We start from the raw sequence: 16,967 nt of genomic DNA, 5'->3' as shown, positions 1-16,967 counted from the left end.
CAGCAGCTAACAAGGAACAGAAATACTTAAATTTCCCATGTTAAAATCCCTAGCCGATCCAGGGTAAGGCCTGGTTTATGATTGAGATCTGTTGCCTCATCTGTAAAACACAGGTATAGAACTGGATTATCTTTTGAGTGTCTTTCAGCTCCCAAATTAAAAAATAAAACAAAATGCTGGGTTTTATGTGCATTCCATTGTTAGTCCTATGACTCTGAAGGGTGATTTTATAAAGGGAAAATAAAAATCTGCTAATTTAGATTGCTATTCTCTATTTGAAAGACAGGTTTATATTAAGATTTATTTTTGTATTTAATTTATGACTTTAGGATCTAAGAATTCTGTAAACTGGAACAATTCTTCTTAGCCTGTTAAAAATGTGCTTCATATAATTATAACATGAGACCTAAAAAAATGCGTTATGGAAAAAACAGTGGCTTAAAGAAGAGTTCATTTAATTAAATCTCACAAAATATTTGCCAATAAGTATAAATGGAAAACTTGACAATTTGTAAGTGATCTTTGAGATTTAAATGGTTCCGCCCCCTAAATTTAAATACAGTGAGGTCTTCCTCTCTAATAACACCTAGGTAACTACATACGCATCCATTTGGCTTTTGATGACATGCTGTTTTATGTTTCATGGGCAACAAAATCTTAGTGGTCTGAGTAATGATTTAAAGTTGATAATTATAAAGTTTGAAAATAAATTTTCTTATAGGGTCCCATTAGGGTCCATGACTTCAATTGTGAATTGGGTAGATGAGGGAGAAGATCATATCAATGTGTCTTACAATACTTGAGATAGAGTCCAGAGAGAGATGGATACAATAATAAGGGTTCCCAGTGACTCAGGAGATGGATAGACAGATGGATAATAGAAATATACATACTAGTATGTCAAAGTATTTCTATTATCCTCTATCTATCTATGTAAGTATATCTGTGTAGTACTTATTATTTACCAAGTCCGTTTTATCTGCATTAACATTTTTTTGGGGGGGTACTGAAGATTGAACCCAGGGGCGCTCAACCACCACTAAACTACATCTCCAGCTCTTTTTACTTTTAATTTTGAGTTAGGGTCTCACTAAGTTGCTTAGGGCCTCCCTAAGTTTCTGAGGCTGGCTTGGAACTCACAATCTTCCTGCCTTAGCCTCCCAAGTTGCTGGGATTATAGGCGTGTACCACCATGCCCAGCTAACTGCATTGACTTTTTATGGGGGGATATGGGAGATTGAACTCAGGGGTACTCAACAACTGAGCCACATCCCCAGTGCTATTTTGTATCTTATTTAGAGACACGGTCTCTGAGTTGCTTAGAGACTCGCTTTTGCTGAGACTAGCTTTGAACTCATGATCCTCCTGACTCAGCCTCCTAAATTGCTGGGATTACAGGTATGTGACACTATGACCATCTGCATTGACTTTTAAAATGCAGATTAACAAGACCCATATTGCATGTAGCCACAGATACCTATCTATGTCATTTTTAACAGACTCTAAGGAAGGAAGAATTCTCTAAGCTTTAATCTTGTTTTACTGACAGTCACTTTTGGGTGGGGTTTAAGTGTATGGATTGCCTATAAGCAAAGCTGCAACTGACCCAAAGGGGTTATAAAAGCAATTTCTAGGGCCCAATGCAGTTGGCTTTATCAGTGACAACAAAATTGAAGTAGGCGTGTCTACTAAACACATACAACCTGCAAGGGACTTTAAACATATTGTTCCAGGTAATATTCCAAACAACCATACATATGTAGTGGGTATCACTCTAATTTTACAGATGAGAAAACTGAAGCTCAAAGATGTTAAATAAGCCCCTTGTTTGTTGTTAGTCAGCTGGTCAGAAATTAAACTCAGGCCTTTTGAGTAAAAAACCCACGTTCTTCCTTTATGGCCATATATATATAATCTTACCTTTCCATAATTTTAGAAAAACACCCCATTCATAGTGTGTCGGTTTCTGTTCTGCAGGTGTTTGATTAACCACATGGAGGAGGACAGGTGAGCACTGCAAGGTATCATCACCACATCCTGAAAATCTGGATGGCCTGTGCCCATCTAGTTATTTACGTTGTCATTGTCCCAATGACCGTATATGTGTTTTTGTTCGACACTGTCCTTTCAATGGCTCTGAGATACAGCCAAAATGAAATGTGCCCTCTGCCTTACCACGCCACACCTCTGCGAAACACCCCTGACCCAGCTTCTTCTCCAGAAACAAGGAGTCACGTGCAACTTCCCAAGCATCTTTAGCCAATCCAGAAGTTTGTGGGGCACCACTCGATGAAATCACAGTTAAGTTAAAACACAAACCATCAGCTTTCTCTACAGGAAAGGAAATTAATAAAGAAAACACAGTCCTTACAATCCATAATCATGCATGCAACAGGAAAGATGGAAGGTGACTTGCCCTTTAGGGCGACACTCAACAAATATTTGCAGCTGGAAATGAAGGGCAAGACATTTTATGCAGGCTGGAACATTTCCTCTACTGTTTGTTGGTTTATGAACTAAGGTGCATATAATAGCACAACCTGAGTCATCTATCCGTCTAGCCCACTTACTCTCTCTTTTCTAGAAATTCCAGAATCTTGAAGTTAAAATAAAAATTATCATTCTCTATTCAGAGTAATACTTTCGGGTCATACAGTCTTTATTTCCACCTTCCATCTTTGCGATTTGGGATTTCCCAAATGAGGAAGCTAATAATAGAGTAATTGAATCTCAGCATACCCATCCATACTTCCCCAAACTGCCCATTTCCCAGTCTCTTGATCAACTGCAGGGATTCTCGAGGGATTTCCCAGACATCTTTGGTTTTGACAGACAGATCGGTAAGCCTTGGCATCCCTTTGTGACAAGGAACTACGAGGCGGCAGCAGAGACCTGCGGCTCTCTCTGATGCAGGAGCAGGGGCAGCGGCAGAGAGGGAGAGAAGAGCAGAACACATGTAACAATGACACGCACAGGTGCAAATCCACGCTCAGCGTGGCCCAGCAGGGCTCGGACAGGGCTGCTCAGCACAGGACAGCACACGCCTTGGAAGATCCGAAGCCACACGGTGAAACATACTCATTGCAGGTAGGATAGGGGATGAACTAAATTTGAACTACTCCATGCCCCCAGGTGTGATACAGTCTATCCATAGAGACAAACCGTTTTGGTCTCTGTACTCAGGAGTAAGAAAATCACTGTCAGCCCAAAGGGCTCATAACATGTCTTCTGGGATCCTAAAAATCCTCTCCCTGATTTCAGAGTATAGTTAGACTAAAGAATGTCAGCATGGCCACCTCTTTCCCTTGCTAATGTCTTGATTACCTAGGGGACTGGAGAGCTCTCTGATATGAATACATTTAAAATTATAACTTTAGTACAGGATCCTCCTACAGAACACTGGCAAGGCTGAAGGCTGCAGCTGGCGGGGAGAGGCTGCCACATGTCCAGAGATTTCTGACTCCATTCTACCAGTCAGATATGCTATCACTGCTTCTTTGCTGTTTTCTATTTTGAAATTTTTTAAAAAATTGTAGTGCTGGGGATTGAACCCAGGACCTTCTACCAACTGAGCTATAACCCCAGCCCCCAAAACACTTATAAGTCTCCTCTGTACAATTTAGGGGATTGAAAGGAGAAAGAATGGAAACTAACATTCACAGCAACTCAATGGTATAAAAGAGGAAGGAAACTGTATCACTCAGATGTTACTGGGAGCTCTTTTCTCTCTTCTTTCTTTTTCTTTTTTGGGGTGGGGGTACCAGGGATTGAATTCCGGGGCACTCGGTCACTGAGCCAAATTCCCAGCCCTATTTTGTATTTTATTTAGAGACAGGGTCTCACTGAGTTGCTGAGGGCCTCAGTGATCCTCCTGCCTCAGCCTCCTGAGAGCCACTGGCATGGCCACCGTTCCTGGCTTCTTTTTCTTTTCCTTTTTTTTTTTTTTTCTTCTTCTTCTTGCTTTTTTGTTTTTAAATAATATACCTTTTAAAATCTAGCAATGTTAAGGGGAAATTGACTAAACTCCATGTTAAAAATCAGTCAGGTGAGAAGAGACAGCAAGGAACAAGAACTCGGGGAAGCGATAGGAGCTGCATAGAGCCTGGCTTGCGAGAGAGCCCCTCACGTCCCCTGGAAGCCCCTGAGGTCCAGGAAACGCAAACACAGTGTTGCTTTTTCTCTGGAAACTAACTGTAACGTTCTACTCCTTTCTTCTCGATGGAATCAGGTTCTGAGATATTTAGGCAGGAAATTATTTATGTGTCAATATTTCAAGGCATTTTATGTGAGAGAGAGGAGGGAGAGGAAAAGCCAATATAAAAACAAATCTAACTTGAGATGGGTTTTTTTTTTCTCTGAGATTAAAAAATGTCTATTGTTCTTCATATCCCTTCTCTCCTTCCAGCTTTACGATGTTATTAAGGTGCCCTTTCCAATACAGTATTTTCAAATGATCCAAACCCTAGGGATCCTGCTGATGTTTCGCTGTAATGAAATATATTTTAGCATTTGAAATCCTTACAACATGCAGGCATTTTGAGTATATCACTTAAGCTCAGGGAGATATTCTGCTCCATTTCTCTCAAATATTTCACTAGAATCCACATAAACCAAGTAAGCCAAGGCCCGAATCAACCGGTGCTCCAGGTGGTGTTAATTTTTTCAATTGCTCATTAGTGACCAGGATCAATATATAGACACTTCTTACAGTCATTTTCAAAAGATTGCTATTTTGTGCTAAGAAATATACTTTTCAATGAATGTGCATAGAGCAACAGCAGAGGTCAGGTCATACATTCTGGAATCATGCCATTGTTGTGAAGAACAATACAAAATGCATACAGGGGTCACACAGAAAACTCCTGGGCTCAATGGGATATAGAGAGGTACAGATAGAGATGTACATACAGATGGAGATATGTATTTGTATACCTGTATCTATATCAGGTGAATGTACTAAACGGTGGGATTCACTTACTAACCAAGCGAGGAAAGCATTTTAACAATTGCACATAAAAGCCACATTCTTGAATAAAATGTACAAGCTGCACACCTAAATACACATAATTAAGGAAGAACAATAAATAAAGGAGAACGAAGTAATGGTGACACCTGGGTGTTAGGACAGAGACTAATGTATTTTTTAATACCTTTATTTTATTTATTTATTTTTATGTGGAGCTGAGGGATCGAACCCAGGGCCTCAAATGTGCGAGGCAAGTGCTCTACCACTGAGCCACAACCTCAACCCCTAATGTACTTTTGAAAAGTTCAATGCAGTAGATGTAATAGGTCTAAGAACCATGGGTCACATAAGTCCAAATCTAGTTAGGAAACAGACTGTGGGGAAGCAAAACGTGATAAATGGACTGGAGATTCAGGAGCATGAAATGTGTGTGCAGCTGTCCCACAGTAGGAACCCAGTGCTCCCTGCCTTAGTCCCCATGAAAGTGCCCTCCTGGCCACCACACCCTCTTCTTTTCATGGTTCTGAATCACGTAATGCAGGGAATGGGAAAAAGATAACTTACAAGGGTTTGAAAATGAAGATGAATACACAGACAACTTTTGAGATTTAACCTACTGCTTCTACTTGTGGAATCAGAATGTTCCGAAATCTTCAGACAGGCACACAAAACTCATAATAACTGCTCTAGGACAACAGCAGAGCCACTCAGTCAAGCCCCACTCTATAGGGCTGGGGATGAAGACCGGTTTGCCAGTGACTTTGTATAGTTGTCATTCCTTTCCCCTTGCTGCTCTTCCTTTGAGCTGCGTGCCTCCCACACCCTCAGTGCCCGAAGGTTAGCAGGTAGTTATAATTAAAGTTACCTGAGTAATGCTGTACAAGCTGCTGAAGTGTCTCAAACTGGGCCCGGGTGGTGATGTAGTACCCACCATTGTCAAGTTTGCGAATTTTATAATGTTTGACATGGTCTCCTTTCATATCATCCCAATCACGGATAGAAAGTGAATAGGCACCTGGCAAATACGCAAAGAGTTAGCAGTGCCAATCACTTTGAGTACTAGATTTTTTTTTTAGGTCTTATTTACTCGAATATTGCAATTAATAATTATTAAGGGAACACACATATACATCCATACACACATGACACCTCCATTAAGTAACAGGAGAAAGATAACTTTTGGTGTCTGGCAAATGTCAGAAGATTCTAGCAAATAAACTGATTTTGCCCTGGAGGCTGGAAACTTCCTGGATGCTTTTCTAACATACTCTATTTGGTACCCTTGTGTTGCCTCACACCTCGCAGACTCCTCAGGCAAGATGCAGAGAACAAGGACTTCCAGCTGAGTCTGCCTCCTGGGGATCCTTTCCCAGGGAGTATGGTGGAAGACAGGGAAAGTTTGTATAAAAGGAATTGAAGAGCTGTTTCTCTAGAAGGAGCTTCAAAGTTCTGCTTCACAGCAGTTGACAGGGACAAATAACCAGCAACTGAAAGACCAAGCTTGAACGCCCACTACTCTTTTCTCCTTGACCTATCTCTTATGGGTTCTAATGAGTTGTTAAATAATAAAAAGGAAGAGAAGTTCTCAGTTAATTACATGGGTCACACAGAAAACTCCTGGGCTCAATGGGATGTAGAGAGGTACAATTAGAGGTGTATAGACAAAGATATGTATTTGCACGCCTGTATTTATATCAGGTGAATGTACTAAACAGTGGGATACACTTACTAACCAAGGGAGTTTTCTGTGTGACCCCTGTATATAACTGAGGACTTCTCTTCCTTTTTATTATTTAACAACTCATTAGAACTCATAAGAGGCCCCCGTCCCCCCAAGAAAAAAAAAAAAACAAAATAAAACCCCAATAATGAAAAACAAAAACAAAAACCACAAGGGAAAGCAAAAACAACCTGTATGATTGGCACCCGGGGAACTAAGAATTTCAGAAAATCATAATTCTAAAAGACTTCTGAAACCCTGTGATCTATGGGCCTGGAGCAGGAAAGCTGCCCGGCACCTGCTTCAGGAGCAAGTCTTGATCCTGAGCTTCTGCAGTTCTTTTGGAGCTATCTGTAGTTCCAGAGCCTAGAGGGGAAAGGGGAAGCAGGACTCCACTCATGAGGCAGGGAGGATATGTGCCATTTAAAAATCCTTGTACATTAGAGATAAGCCTTTCATCCCTTCTGACTAATCTGCAGATGTGAATGACAAGCCAGCTTCTTCGACTTGTTATCTTACCTTTGGTGGTTTCGCTCTCCCGGATAAGAAAGGTACCTCTTGGGTTTCCAAAGGACAAAAGCTGTCGCTCAGCATCTTTTCGGCCAAGTTTTCCAAAGTACCACCTTTAAATGAAATCAAAGGAGAGGACATACTTTCTAATGGTCGTCTACAAGATGGACAATGTGGTCTTTATTTCCCCATGAAGCCCCTCACCTGCAATTATACCCTCAGCCTTTCCCTGTATATATTTTTCTAGCTTTATTAAGTTCTTTTTCCATCTATTTCTCATTCTATCTCTACTCCATCTCTTTTACTCTAAAAAAGTCAGATGTGAATTGTGAGTTGTTTTCCTTCCCTCCAGGATGACAGGAACTGGCTTGTGTTAAAACTGCCACCTGCGTGCACAGAAAGAGAAATCTAAAACCTTGTTTTGAAATGGCAACTGCAGGAGATGCTTCCCACGCTCAGTTACAAGACCCTTGATTTCAGAGCATAATTACAACCCCTGGGAAATAACAAAACACGGTCTTGGTGTAGAGAAAGATTGTTAATCAAGTGGGGTTTTTTTTTTTTTTTTTTTTTTTTTTTTTAAGAAAATGACTCAGAAAGAACAAAGAATAAAAATGAACGATACTTTCAATAACTTCTTACCTACAGGAACTCTGAAAAAATTGTCAAGTCTGTCCCTGATTTAAGATGACTGCTGCCCTTATATGCTCATTTTGACTTTCTCTTCCTATCAAGCAGGTGTGAGGACTTGGATAAGGGAAAGGAGTCCCCCTGAACACCTGTTCTGTGATCTGCTGCACAGCTCCCCTTGGCACAGCTACAGGGATGGTGAATGTACAGCAAGCCTGTCCTTAAAGATGACTTGGTGACGTAGACACTTGAATACTCCCTGGAAACCAATTAACGACACTTCTGTGCCATTTTAGGAGGCACCACCTCAAGGCACCTCAGGACCTCAGTTTCCTGTCTTCTCTCTTCCCCTAGGACTCCCAAGCCTGGCAATGAGTTCATTAACATGAGGTGCTAAAACAGCAGTGGGTGTTCCAAGAACCCAAGGGAGGATTCTGGAGCATTTCCTTTTAGACTATTTGACTGTGAAAAGACCCAGTTGCTTTTTTTTTTTTTTTTTTTTTCTTTTTTTTGCGGTGCTGGGGATTGAACCCAGGGCCTTGTGCATGGGAGTCAAGTGCTCTGCCAACTGAGCTACAACTCCAGCCAGGACCCAGTTTTTAAAATGAAGTTTTAACTCATTATACCTGAACATGGCTGTTATATGTTCACTGTCAAATTCTTTGGTGAAGGAGAGTGCTTCACTGAAGATAAGACACGCAACACATGTGAGCTTCTCAGTGACTTCAGAGGTACCAATGTGTGACAATCCCTAACCGAGCACTAGTTCGTGTGAAGAGTATCATACCAATCGTTTCTGAGAAATGTCTTTCTGGGTTTTTATCAATAACCCAATTAAAATGCTGTCTAAAATAGTGGTAAAAAAGGGACTTGTTAGAACAATGGATTGCACCTAAACAGTAGTACTTTAGGATAACGCTAATTAATTGCACATGCAAAACCATGGCCATTTTTAAAAAAAAAAAATTTGTTCTTTAACCCTATGTACATGCATGATTATACAAATGGTGTGTCTCTACATCGTGCACAACCAGAGAAATGTACCCCATTTGTGTACTATGAATCAAAAAAATTTAAAAAAATTATTCTTTAAAAACAAAATATTTTAAAAATAATATTTAAAAATTATTCTTTAAAAACAAAATATTTAAAAAACCTGAGCATTATAAGAACACTTTAAATTTATAGCCAGTAGATTCCCAGTTAAATCAAAGTAATGCTACATTTTAGTAGTTCTTTTTATTCTGAATGAACACAAAGATGTTTGCAAATCTGCCTAAAACAAAAATTCAATAAAATACCTTTATTCACCAATGATGAAACACTTACTAGGAGAAAACAAAACAAAATAAAACAAAAAAAAAAAATCCCAGCTCAGAACCATTGAGTATTTGAAAGTGGAAAACAAAACAGATCTTCATAAGGGAGATACAAAGGAATTAAAGACAAGAGAATGATCCAGTTGGGGATTTGGCTAGGGTGTAGAGTTTCATCCTCCTTGCAGCTCTTAAACAAACCTACAGCAAAATTAAATATCAGAGCCAAAGGTTGGGCTCAGTGACTGACTTTTCTCCACTCCTCTTCTGGAGAGGCAAGTCCCCAAGGTGTTGGGGAGGAGACCAAGTTCCCCATGTGAGGAATCACGGCCCCACCTCCTTTCACTCAGTTTGGAAGCTATGGTTGGCACACAGCCACTCTGGCAGGTCTCCCCTTCACAACTGCCCATTCGCCTCCACAGATCAGGAGAACAGTAGTCATCCCTTCTTCCTACTGACCTGTCAGCCTACGGACCGTCTTCCTAAACTCCTACCACTGGACTATTTAAAGCCAAGTAACTGTCATCATTTACTATCAATGAAAACAACTGAGATCCCAGTCAAAGGAAAGGAATATTTGAAATCCGTCACCAAAGTATTTCCCAAGCTATGGGATGTTCTGCCTGAGATGCGTGGAAGATATATCTTTTTAGCATGCTTTTAATAGTTCTGATTACATTGAGGACAAAAATATCTTAGTTTAATCTTTAATAATTACTTATCTCTCCCTGTCCCAGGAAGTCAACTATAGGACAACCTTGTGCTGTCAATAATATATGCTGTGGCTAGAATTTCATCCTATTTTTATGGTTATTTAAAAATCCATAACAAGTTATAGTGGGTTTTCATCTAGGGGGTAGATAAAAAGTTTCCTTTCAAACTAGATGTAAGCTAAAAAGTAGGCAGGCTTAAAGGAAAATATTAAGCTAATAATAATACAAGTATTATATAGCTATGACAAAAACCAGGGCATAAAGCTTGGGAAATACAGTGTTACCATATTCTCTCAAGGCTTAATTGCTATAGTGAATTTCTTCTCCATTCTGCGCAAAGTCAATGGTTTTTCATGCAGCAACTTTTTTAAAGCAAGTATTTAAGTAAAACAAAACCAAACAAAACATACTCTTCTGCCTGGATAGAGTCAACTGGAGCCACATAATTGCTGGGAATGTACCCCGTCTCTCCAGTTGTCAAGGAACGGGCTTCCCACCAGTCTCCTTCCCTGTAAAAGAAACAGAGAGAAAGAGGTGAATACGTTTCAATATTTTGCAGGTAGACTTGATGATCGAAGAAGTCTATTACCAGGGCTGGGGCTGTGGCTCAGTGATGGAGTGCTTGCCTGGCATGTGTGAGGCGATGGGTTCGAGCCTCAGCACCCTTAAAAATAAATGAATAAAACAAAGGTGTTGTGTTCATCTATCTACAACTAGAAAGTATTAAAAAAAGAAAGAAGTCTATTACCTAGTCCTTCTGTCCCGCCCCTTTCTCCAGCCTGTTCCTTTTCTCTGGACTCCAACACAGCCCCTCCCCATGAAGGTTTACCATCTCAGTCACCCAGAGGTTGAAACCTGTGTTCTCCTGCTGTGTTTGTGAATTAAGAATGTGGGGCTCAGGGGTAGCGGTGGAGCTCAGAGGTAGAGAGCTCAGTCTAAAGTGCATGAGGCCCTGGGTTGATCCCTAGCACACACACATACACACAAATAAATAAAAATAAAATAAAATAAAAATAATAAAAAAGAATGTAGGTTCTGGCCATGAGATGGCTCTTTTGTGGGGAAGGCATTTTGCCTGGGAGGAGGCACAGCTGGACAGAAGGAAGGGAACCCAGTCTGAGCCTACTCTATAAAAGCATTTTAGTTGCGAATGGTCTGGGGAGGGAAGAGCGGGAGGAGGCCTAGCCTGTGTTGCATGTGTGCTCTGGATACCTGTCTTGCCACTCTCTAGAAAATGAGGACACACATCTTTCTGCAGGTAGAATGATCAAGACTGCAATAGGACAGGCCTTTCCCAGGCATTTTCTTTTTCTTTTCTTTCTTTCTTTCTTTTTTTTGTGGTGCTGGGGATTGAACCCAGGGCCTTGTGCATGCGAGGCAAGCACTCTACCAACTGAGCTATATCCCCAGCCCCAAGCCCCAAAGAGTCCCCCCCCCCCCCCCCCAGGCGCATCCCCAGGCATTTTCTATTGTAGGTTATTCTATCTAATATTCACAGCAAGGCCTGAGTCTGATTGGTGAGTGAGGGCAGGTGGGTGCAGCCGTATGGGCACAAGCAGACAAAGAACACCACTTCAAGAGGAGTGAGATTTTTGGTCATATCAGTTTGTTTCCCACCATAGTGAGGAACAAACTTTTGTTCTAGGAGCTCTCAGAGGATACTACTATTAGTTTAAAGTCACTGAGTAAATGAAGCAGCTTCATTCATATGCTTAGATTCACACAGGTTTACATGAGACCAAGAACAGGGATGAAGTGTGTGCCTCTTCTTGTTAACAGTGAGTAGGTAAGCTGGGTGTGGCCATGCCTGTAATCCCAGTTACTCAGGAGGCTGAGGCAGGAGGATCCCAAGTCTGAGGACAGGCTGGGCAACTTAGTGACAATCTGGCTCAAAAGGAATTGGATGGACACTACACAGAAGAAGAAATACAAGTGATCAACAAACAAATGGAAAAATGTTTCATCTTTTGCAATTTGAGAAATGCAAATCAAAACTGCCCTAAGATTTCATCTTACTCTAGTCAGAATGGCAATATAAAAGTGTTGGCAAGGATGAGGGGAAAAAGGTCCACTCATACATGGTAGGTGGAAATGCAGATTGGTGCAATCACTTTGGAAAGCAGTATGGAGATTCCTTAGAAAACTTGGAATGGATCCACCATTTGACTCAGCTGTCCCACTCTTTGGTTTATACACAAAGGACTTAAAATCAGCATATGACAGTGATGCAGTCACATCAATGTTTATAGCAGCTCAATTCACAATAGCGAGATTGTGGAACCAACCTAGATACCTTTCAATAGATGAATGGATAAAGAAACTGATATATAAACACAATGGAATATTACTCAGTAATAAAGAAGAATAAAGTTATGGCATTTGCAGATAAATGGATGAAGTTGGAGAATATCATGCTAAGTGAAATAAGCCAATCCCAAAAAACTAAAGGCCGAATTCTTTTTCTGATAAGTGGATGCTGATACTTAATGATGGGGGGGTAAGGGAAGAATGGAGGAACATTGGATTGTGTAGAGGGAAATGAGGGGAGTGGAGCCCACAGGGGGAAGGAAAGGTGCTGGAATGAAACAAACATCATCACCCTTTGGACATGTATGATTACAGGAATGGTGTGACTCTACATGGGTACAACCAGAGAAATGAAAAGTTGTACTTCATTTGTATACAATGAATCAAAATGCATTCTGTCATGTATAACTAAATAGAACAAACAATAAAAAAAAAATAGTAAAAAGGAATGGGGATGTAGCTCAGTGGTAGAGGGGCCTTGGGATCAACCTTCAGTACCGCAAAACAAATAAACAAACAATGGGTAGGTGGCAGGTCATGTGTGTGGGCTGCAGCTCTGACTGGTGGAGTGTCCCCCCACGAGCCTGTTGTCAAGCAAGTGAGGGCAGAGGGGGGGACATGATAGCCTGTGAGCACATCAGACCTCTCACACTGATTTTTTTCTCTCTTTTAATTACTTTTGGCTAGGCTTTGTGTCAAAGCTCTTAGTCAAGGAAGAACATGTTTTGACTGAGCTGGGGTAAAGATCTTCCCCAGACTGACTCCGGTAGAAAACTAACCAGCCTCCATATTAGACCTGAGTTTTCCTTCAGTGTTCTCTAAAGATGAACCCCTAAGCAAAGTGATCAGGGATCAACAATGCCAGGCAGGATGTCATAAAGCCATAGAACAAGCCAACCCAGGTGAACATGTGGGAAAATGTTGCTTGCATAAATTACAGAACAGCTTATGGAAAACCAGGGTGCTGGCAAGGATTTCTAAAATGTATGTTTTAATTAGTTTCTCAATCTCTTCTTTTTAACTCTATTAAATAAATAGATGAATCAAAAGAGGGAGATTATAATTCTCACATCCAGAAATTCCTTTAAAATCATAACCTTAAATTCAGCTCATGTCCAGATTTTTATTATGAAATTTTATACATATCAAAGAATATGTGAAGTCACTGCCCAACTTAAGAATTGGAGATCATTACCAATGTGTGAACTCTATACCAGGCTACTTCTCTTTCTGATGCATCCCTATGTCTTGAAATACACACAATTATAAGTTTATCATCTTAGAACATATGCAGATATTTATTTTCTTCTTTTAATACTACATGGATAAAGAAATGGTTTCTGGAGATAGTTTCTCTTCTAATATAGTGACAATGTTTACTGCTCTGAAATTCCACCAGATGGAGACATTTCATCACAAAAAAACCAACAACACCCATCATCCCCCCCCAACCCCCCCAATTCTTCAACCTGGGAAATGCACCAAAATGGCGAGGAAAAAATTAAGTGCTTGTAGCACAGGCTTAGTTTTCAATGCACAATAACTTTCATCAAGTTAGTTCTAATTAAATTAAGAAAAAAAAAAAAAAAAGGCTAGCATCAATTTCAGGGTATGTGGGAATATCAATGGGGACAAGAGGCCAATATATTTCCTTGCAAACTGGGACAAGTCCAGTCTTATTCAGGTGATTTGGCAATAATGAAGTAATTTCCAATTTAGATTCAGCATTAACTATCTCATTTTGGTCTAGGTACCTAAATAGTTTAACATAGATTAGAATCCAACTATTTGCTCATTCTAAAGCCATAGATCAAGAGTTTTTGACTTTCTTACGTGACCCCATTAATCTCACAAGAGTTTTCAGTTACTAAGGAGAAAGATACCAATACTTGATTTCTCTCTTTCTAGACCATCAGGGTCACTTTCTCCATCAAAAGAGACACAAGACTCAATGTATTACAAAATGAACCTCACAATGTATTATGAAAAGAGAACCTCACATTTTATTACATTCACTTCACAGTTTGCTCACATAAGGCCCAGAGTCTGGTACAGACTCAAAAATGTCTACCACAAGTTATGGAACAAGTGAATAAATACCAGTTCACCTACAAATGAATAATACACTCACAAATTGCATTGATTTAGGAGAATAGGATCTCTAATACACTTTTATTTCTTTATTTGGGTGATTTTGGGTATTAGCATTATTAAAACTGCATTTCTTCAAACTATTTTTACAGTTCAGATTTTTTAAAATTAATTCATACTTGGTGAGTTATTCTTTAATGGTTATATTGCTTTGATTCAAATGTATTACTTAAACCCTGGTGCTGGTTTAGAATGGCTTTTCATAATAGCCCCCAATTTCTCTGATTTAAATCCTCAAAGATGCTAACAGGGCTTGTGGTCCTAGCAGCTGGGAGCTCAGGTACCCTGGAACCCTGATGGAGTCAGGAATTGGTATTTGCCAACAGCAGTCAGTGTGATCTGCTCAACTATTGAGAATTTTTATTATAAATGCTGAACTCTTTCTAAATTTGGGCACTGCCCATCTTACTTTCAGAGGACATAATAATTTTATCAAATGTTCTGGCAGGTGGCTTCAAGCCAGGATTTCTTCTGATCGCAACAGAAAACACTTGTAAAGAGGCCCCAGACAATGACCACTACTTCACTCTGTGTAAAATACAATACATATTTTAAAGAGTCATTGTTCTGCGATGGTATGTCAGTAGTCATGAAATATGAAAAAAGGGAATAAAATGGATGAACTTAAGTATTTTGCCAAACGAGTTCAAGTTTAACAATGTGCTGACACACCACACTGAGCTTTAACAGTAGGTCAATGACGTGCCCCTGCCAGGGTTGAGTGGCAGTGCCTCTGCCTCTGGGCACATCTGCACACTCATATTCCATGGTGGACACTGCACAGTAAAAGAACCCTCGGCTGGGAGTGTGGCTCAGTGGAGAACACCTGCCTACTGAGAGTGAGACCCTGGATTCCATCCCCAGTACTGCAAAAATCCCAAACAACAACAACAAAAAAAACACAAACAACATTCCAAACTGTGTGGCCTCCAGTCTTGATAGGGATAGGGAGTGGGATGTGTGGCAACTGTCCAGGGAGCCTCCCATCTGTCCCTCTGCTGTCAGAGAGGGGGCCAGAGGCAGGGAGGCTGCAGGGGAGGGGCGCCCACTGCCTTCACGATTTTCCCTGTTATTACCCTTGACTCAGGGTATTGTATCTGTTACACAAACCTTATTTTCCTTTTCCATAACCTTTCAAAAGGGCCTTTAAGTGGCATGTAAGATGAGGAGTTTCACTAGTAAAAGGGAAGAACATTACAGGGGGTGGGGGAAGCTTTGTAATGGTTTCTTCCAGGAGAACAGGGTCAAAGGTCTGTGTGAAAATCACAAAATACAGACTGGATTCCCTCCCCTGCCTTAAATGTGTCTCCAAAATTCAGTTTGATGACATAGTAGATCCTTTCTGGGTTAATAAAGGAAGAAGACAAGGGTTTGACTTTGACAGGCACTGATTTTGCAAGTGCCCTACAACCTGATGCAGACCCGCCAGCACTGTGCAGAACTCCCCTCAAGCAGAGCTGTGCACGGTACTTCCTAATACTCCTAGTTCTTACCATTTAAAACTTTCAAATAGTTTTAAGTTTGTAATTGGCCTTGCCATTTAGGGACTATTGTATAAACTGGGGAGGGGAAGTGGTGTGTATTTCAGAATTTAAAGTTAATAGACTCTGACAAGAAGCATTCATCTGAGAATCAAACTAACAATAAGGAATCAGAAGTCATAAGAAATCAAGGCCAAACTCCCTCCTCTTCACCTCCCAGACAACTTTCCAAACCTTCATGTAACTTGGTTGGTTGAGTTGCCTTTGGTGGGGGTATGTAGGTCCTTCCAAGGTCACACCTGAACTTGTACTCAGGATGTGGCCTCCACATCCCAGCCTGGGCTTTGCCACCAGCTAGCTTGGGCAGTTCCCTAACCTGGGCCTCTGACTCCTCAGATGTCACGATGACTATGACACATACCTCAGACAGTTGTTCTGAAGAATAAATGAGAGCATTTATAACTCAGCACATGGCCTGCACATAAGGTGCCTTCAGTAAATGGCAGCTGCTTACTATTTTAAACAAATTCCTGTGGCTACAGGAGGAGGTCTCCTGGGGGAGGAGGGGCAGGTAATGTTTTCGACTGGATGCTGGTTGCACAGGCAAGCTCCCTTTGTGAAGATTCAGCAAACTATGCTTTTAAGAAATTGTGGTGAAACAATGTGGGACACATAAAATGTATCCCTTTAACCATTTTTAAGTGTAAAGCTGTGTGTCAGTGAGTACATTCACATTGTCGAATAACTATTGCCAAGTGCGTTGTCCATCTGTGTACTTTTCTGCATGTATATCATTAAGTTAAAAACAAACAAATCTACCCACACCTTTGTGAATGATGTCAATAATAGTAATTAAGAAAACCTCTGTAGCTAGTGGCTATGTAGATAGTGTCTTCTGATGTCTAGACGGGAGCTATTGGCGGCTCATGCAGGGACTCCGTTCTTGTTACTGAAAGGCAGCATGTTCTTGGTGTTCTCAGAGCTGGGGCACAACCCAGGGAGGGGTGGGTTTTCCCAAGGAGGTCGAAAGGGTGTTTTCAGGTCTAAGGGGAGTTCTGTTACAAGGAGCCCTCCTCTTGGGGGAGGTGAGGGTAAGCGGGGCTCCCTCTTTCCTCCCGAGTCCTTCTACCACCATGAAATCCAGCTTGCTCAGAGAGCACAGAAGACTTGAAA

At 40.8% G+C, this 16,967-nt stretch overlaps 1 protein-coding gene across 4 annotated transcripts in view; it reads right to left on the bottom strand.

The window, feature by feature from the left end:
- The window catches only part of FYN (FYN proto-oncogene, Src family tyrosine kinase), a 204,719-nt gene that overhangs the window by 35,105 nt on the left and 152,647 nt on the right, over positions 1-16,967 (bottom strand). For 2 of the 4 annotated variants that reach the window (XM_079149147.1, XM_079149148.1), the window contains 4 exons: positions 10,266-10,364; positions 7,206-7,309; positions 5,832-5,981; positions 2,740-2,904 (listed from right to left, as the gene is read on the bottom strand). In XM_079149147.1, the coding sequence (XP_079005273.1) occupies positions 2,740-2,904; positions 5,832-5,981; positions 7,206-7,309; positions 10,266-10,364 (518 nt within the window). Of the gene's footprint in view, positions 1-2,175; positions 2,332-2,739; positions 2,905-5,831; positions 5,982-7,205; positions 7,310-10,265; positions 10,365-16,967 lie in introns of all 4 variants that reach the window. The other 2 variants (XM_079149149.1, XM_079149150.1) reach the window with 2 other exon arrangements.

Source organism: Sciurus vulgaris, assembly GCF_902686455.1.
Source record: "Sciurus vulgaris genome assembly, chromosome: 7".
In the NCBI taxonomy this organism is placed as follows: Eukaryota; Metazoa; Chordata; class Mammalia; order Rodentia; family Sciuridae; genus Sciurus; species Sciurus vulgaris.
The sequence above is the reverse complement of the archived record's forward strand: the minus strand, read 5'-3'. Positions and strand labels throughout refer to the sequence as shown.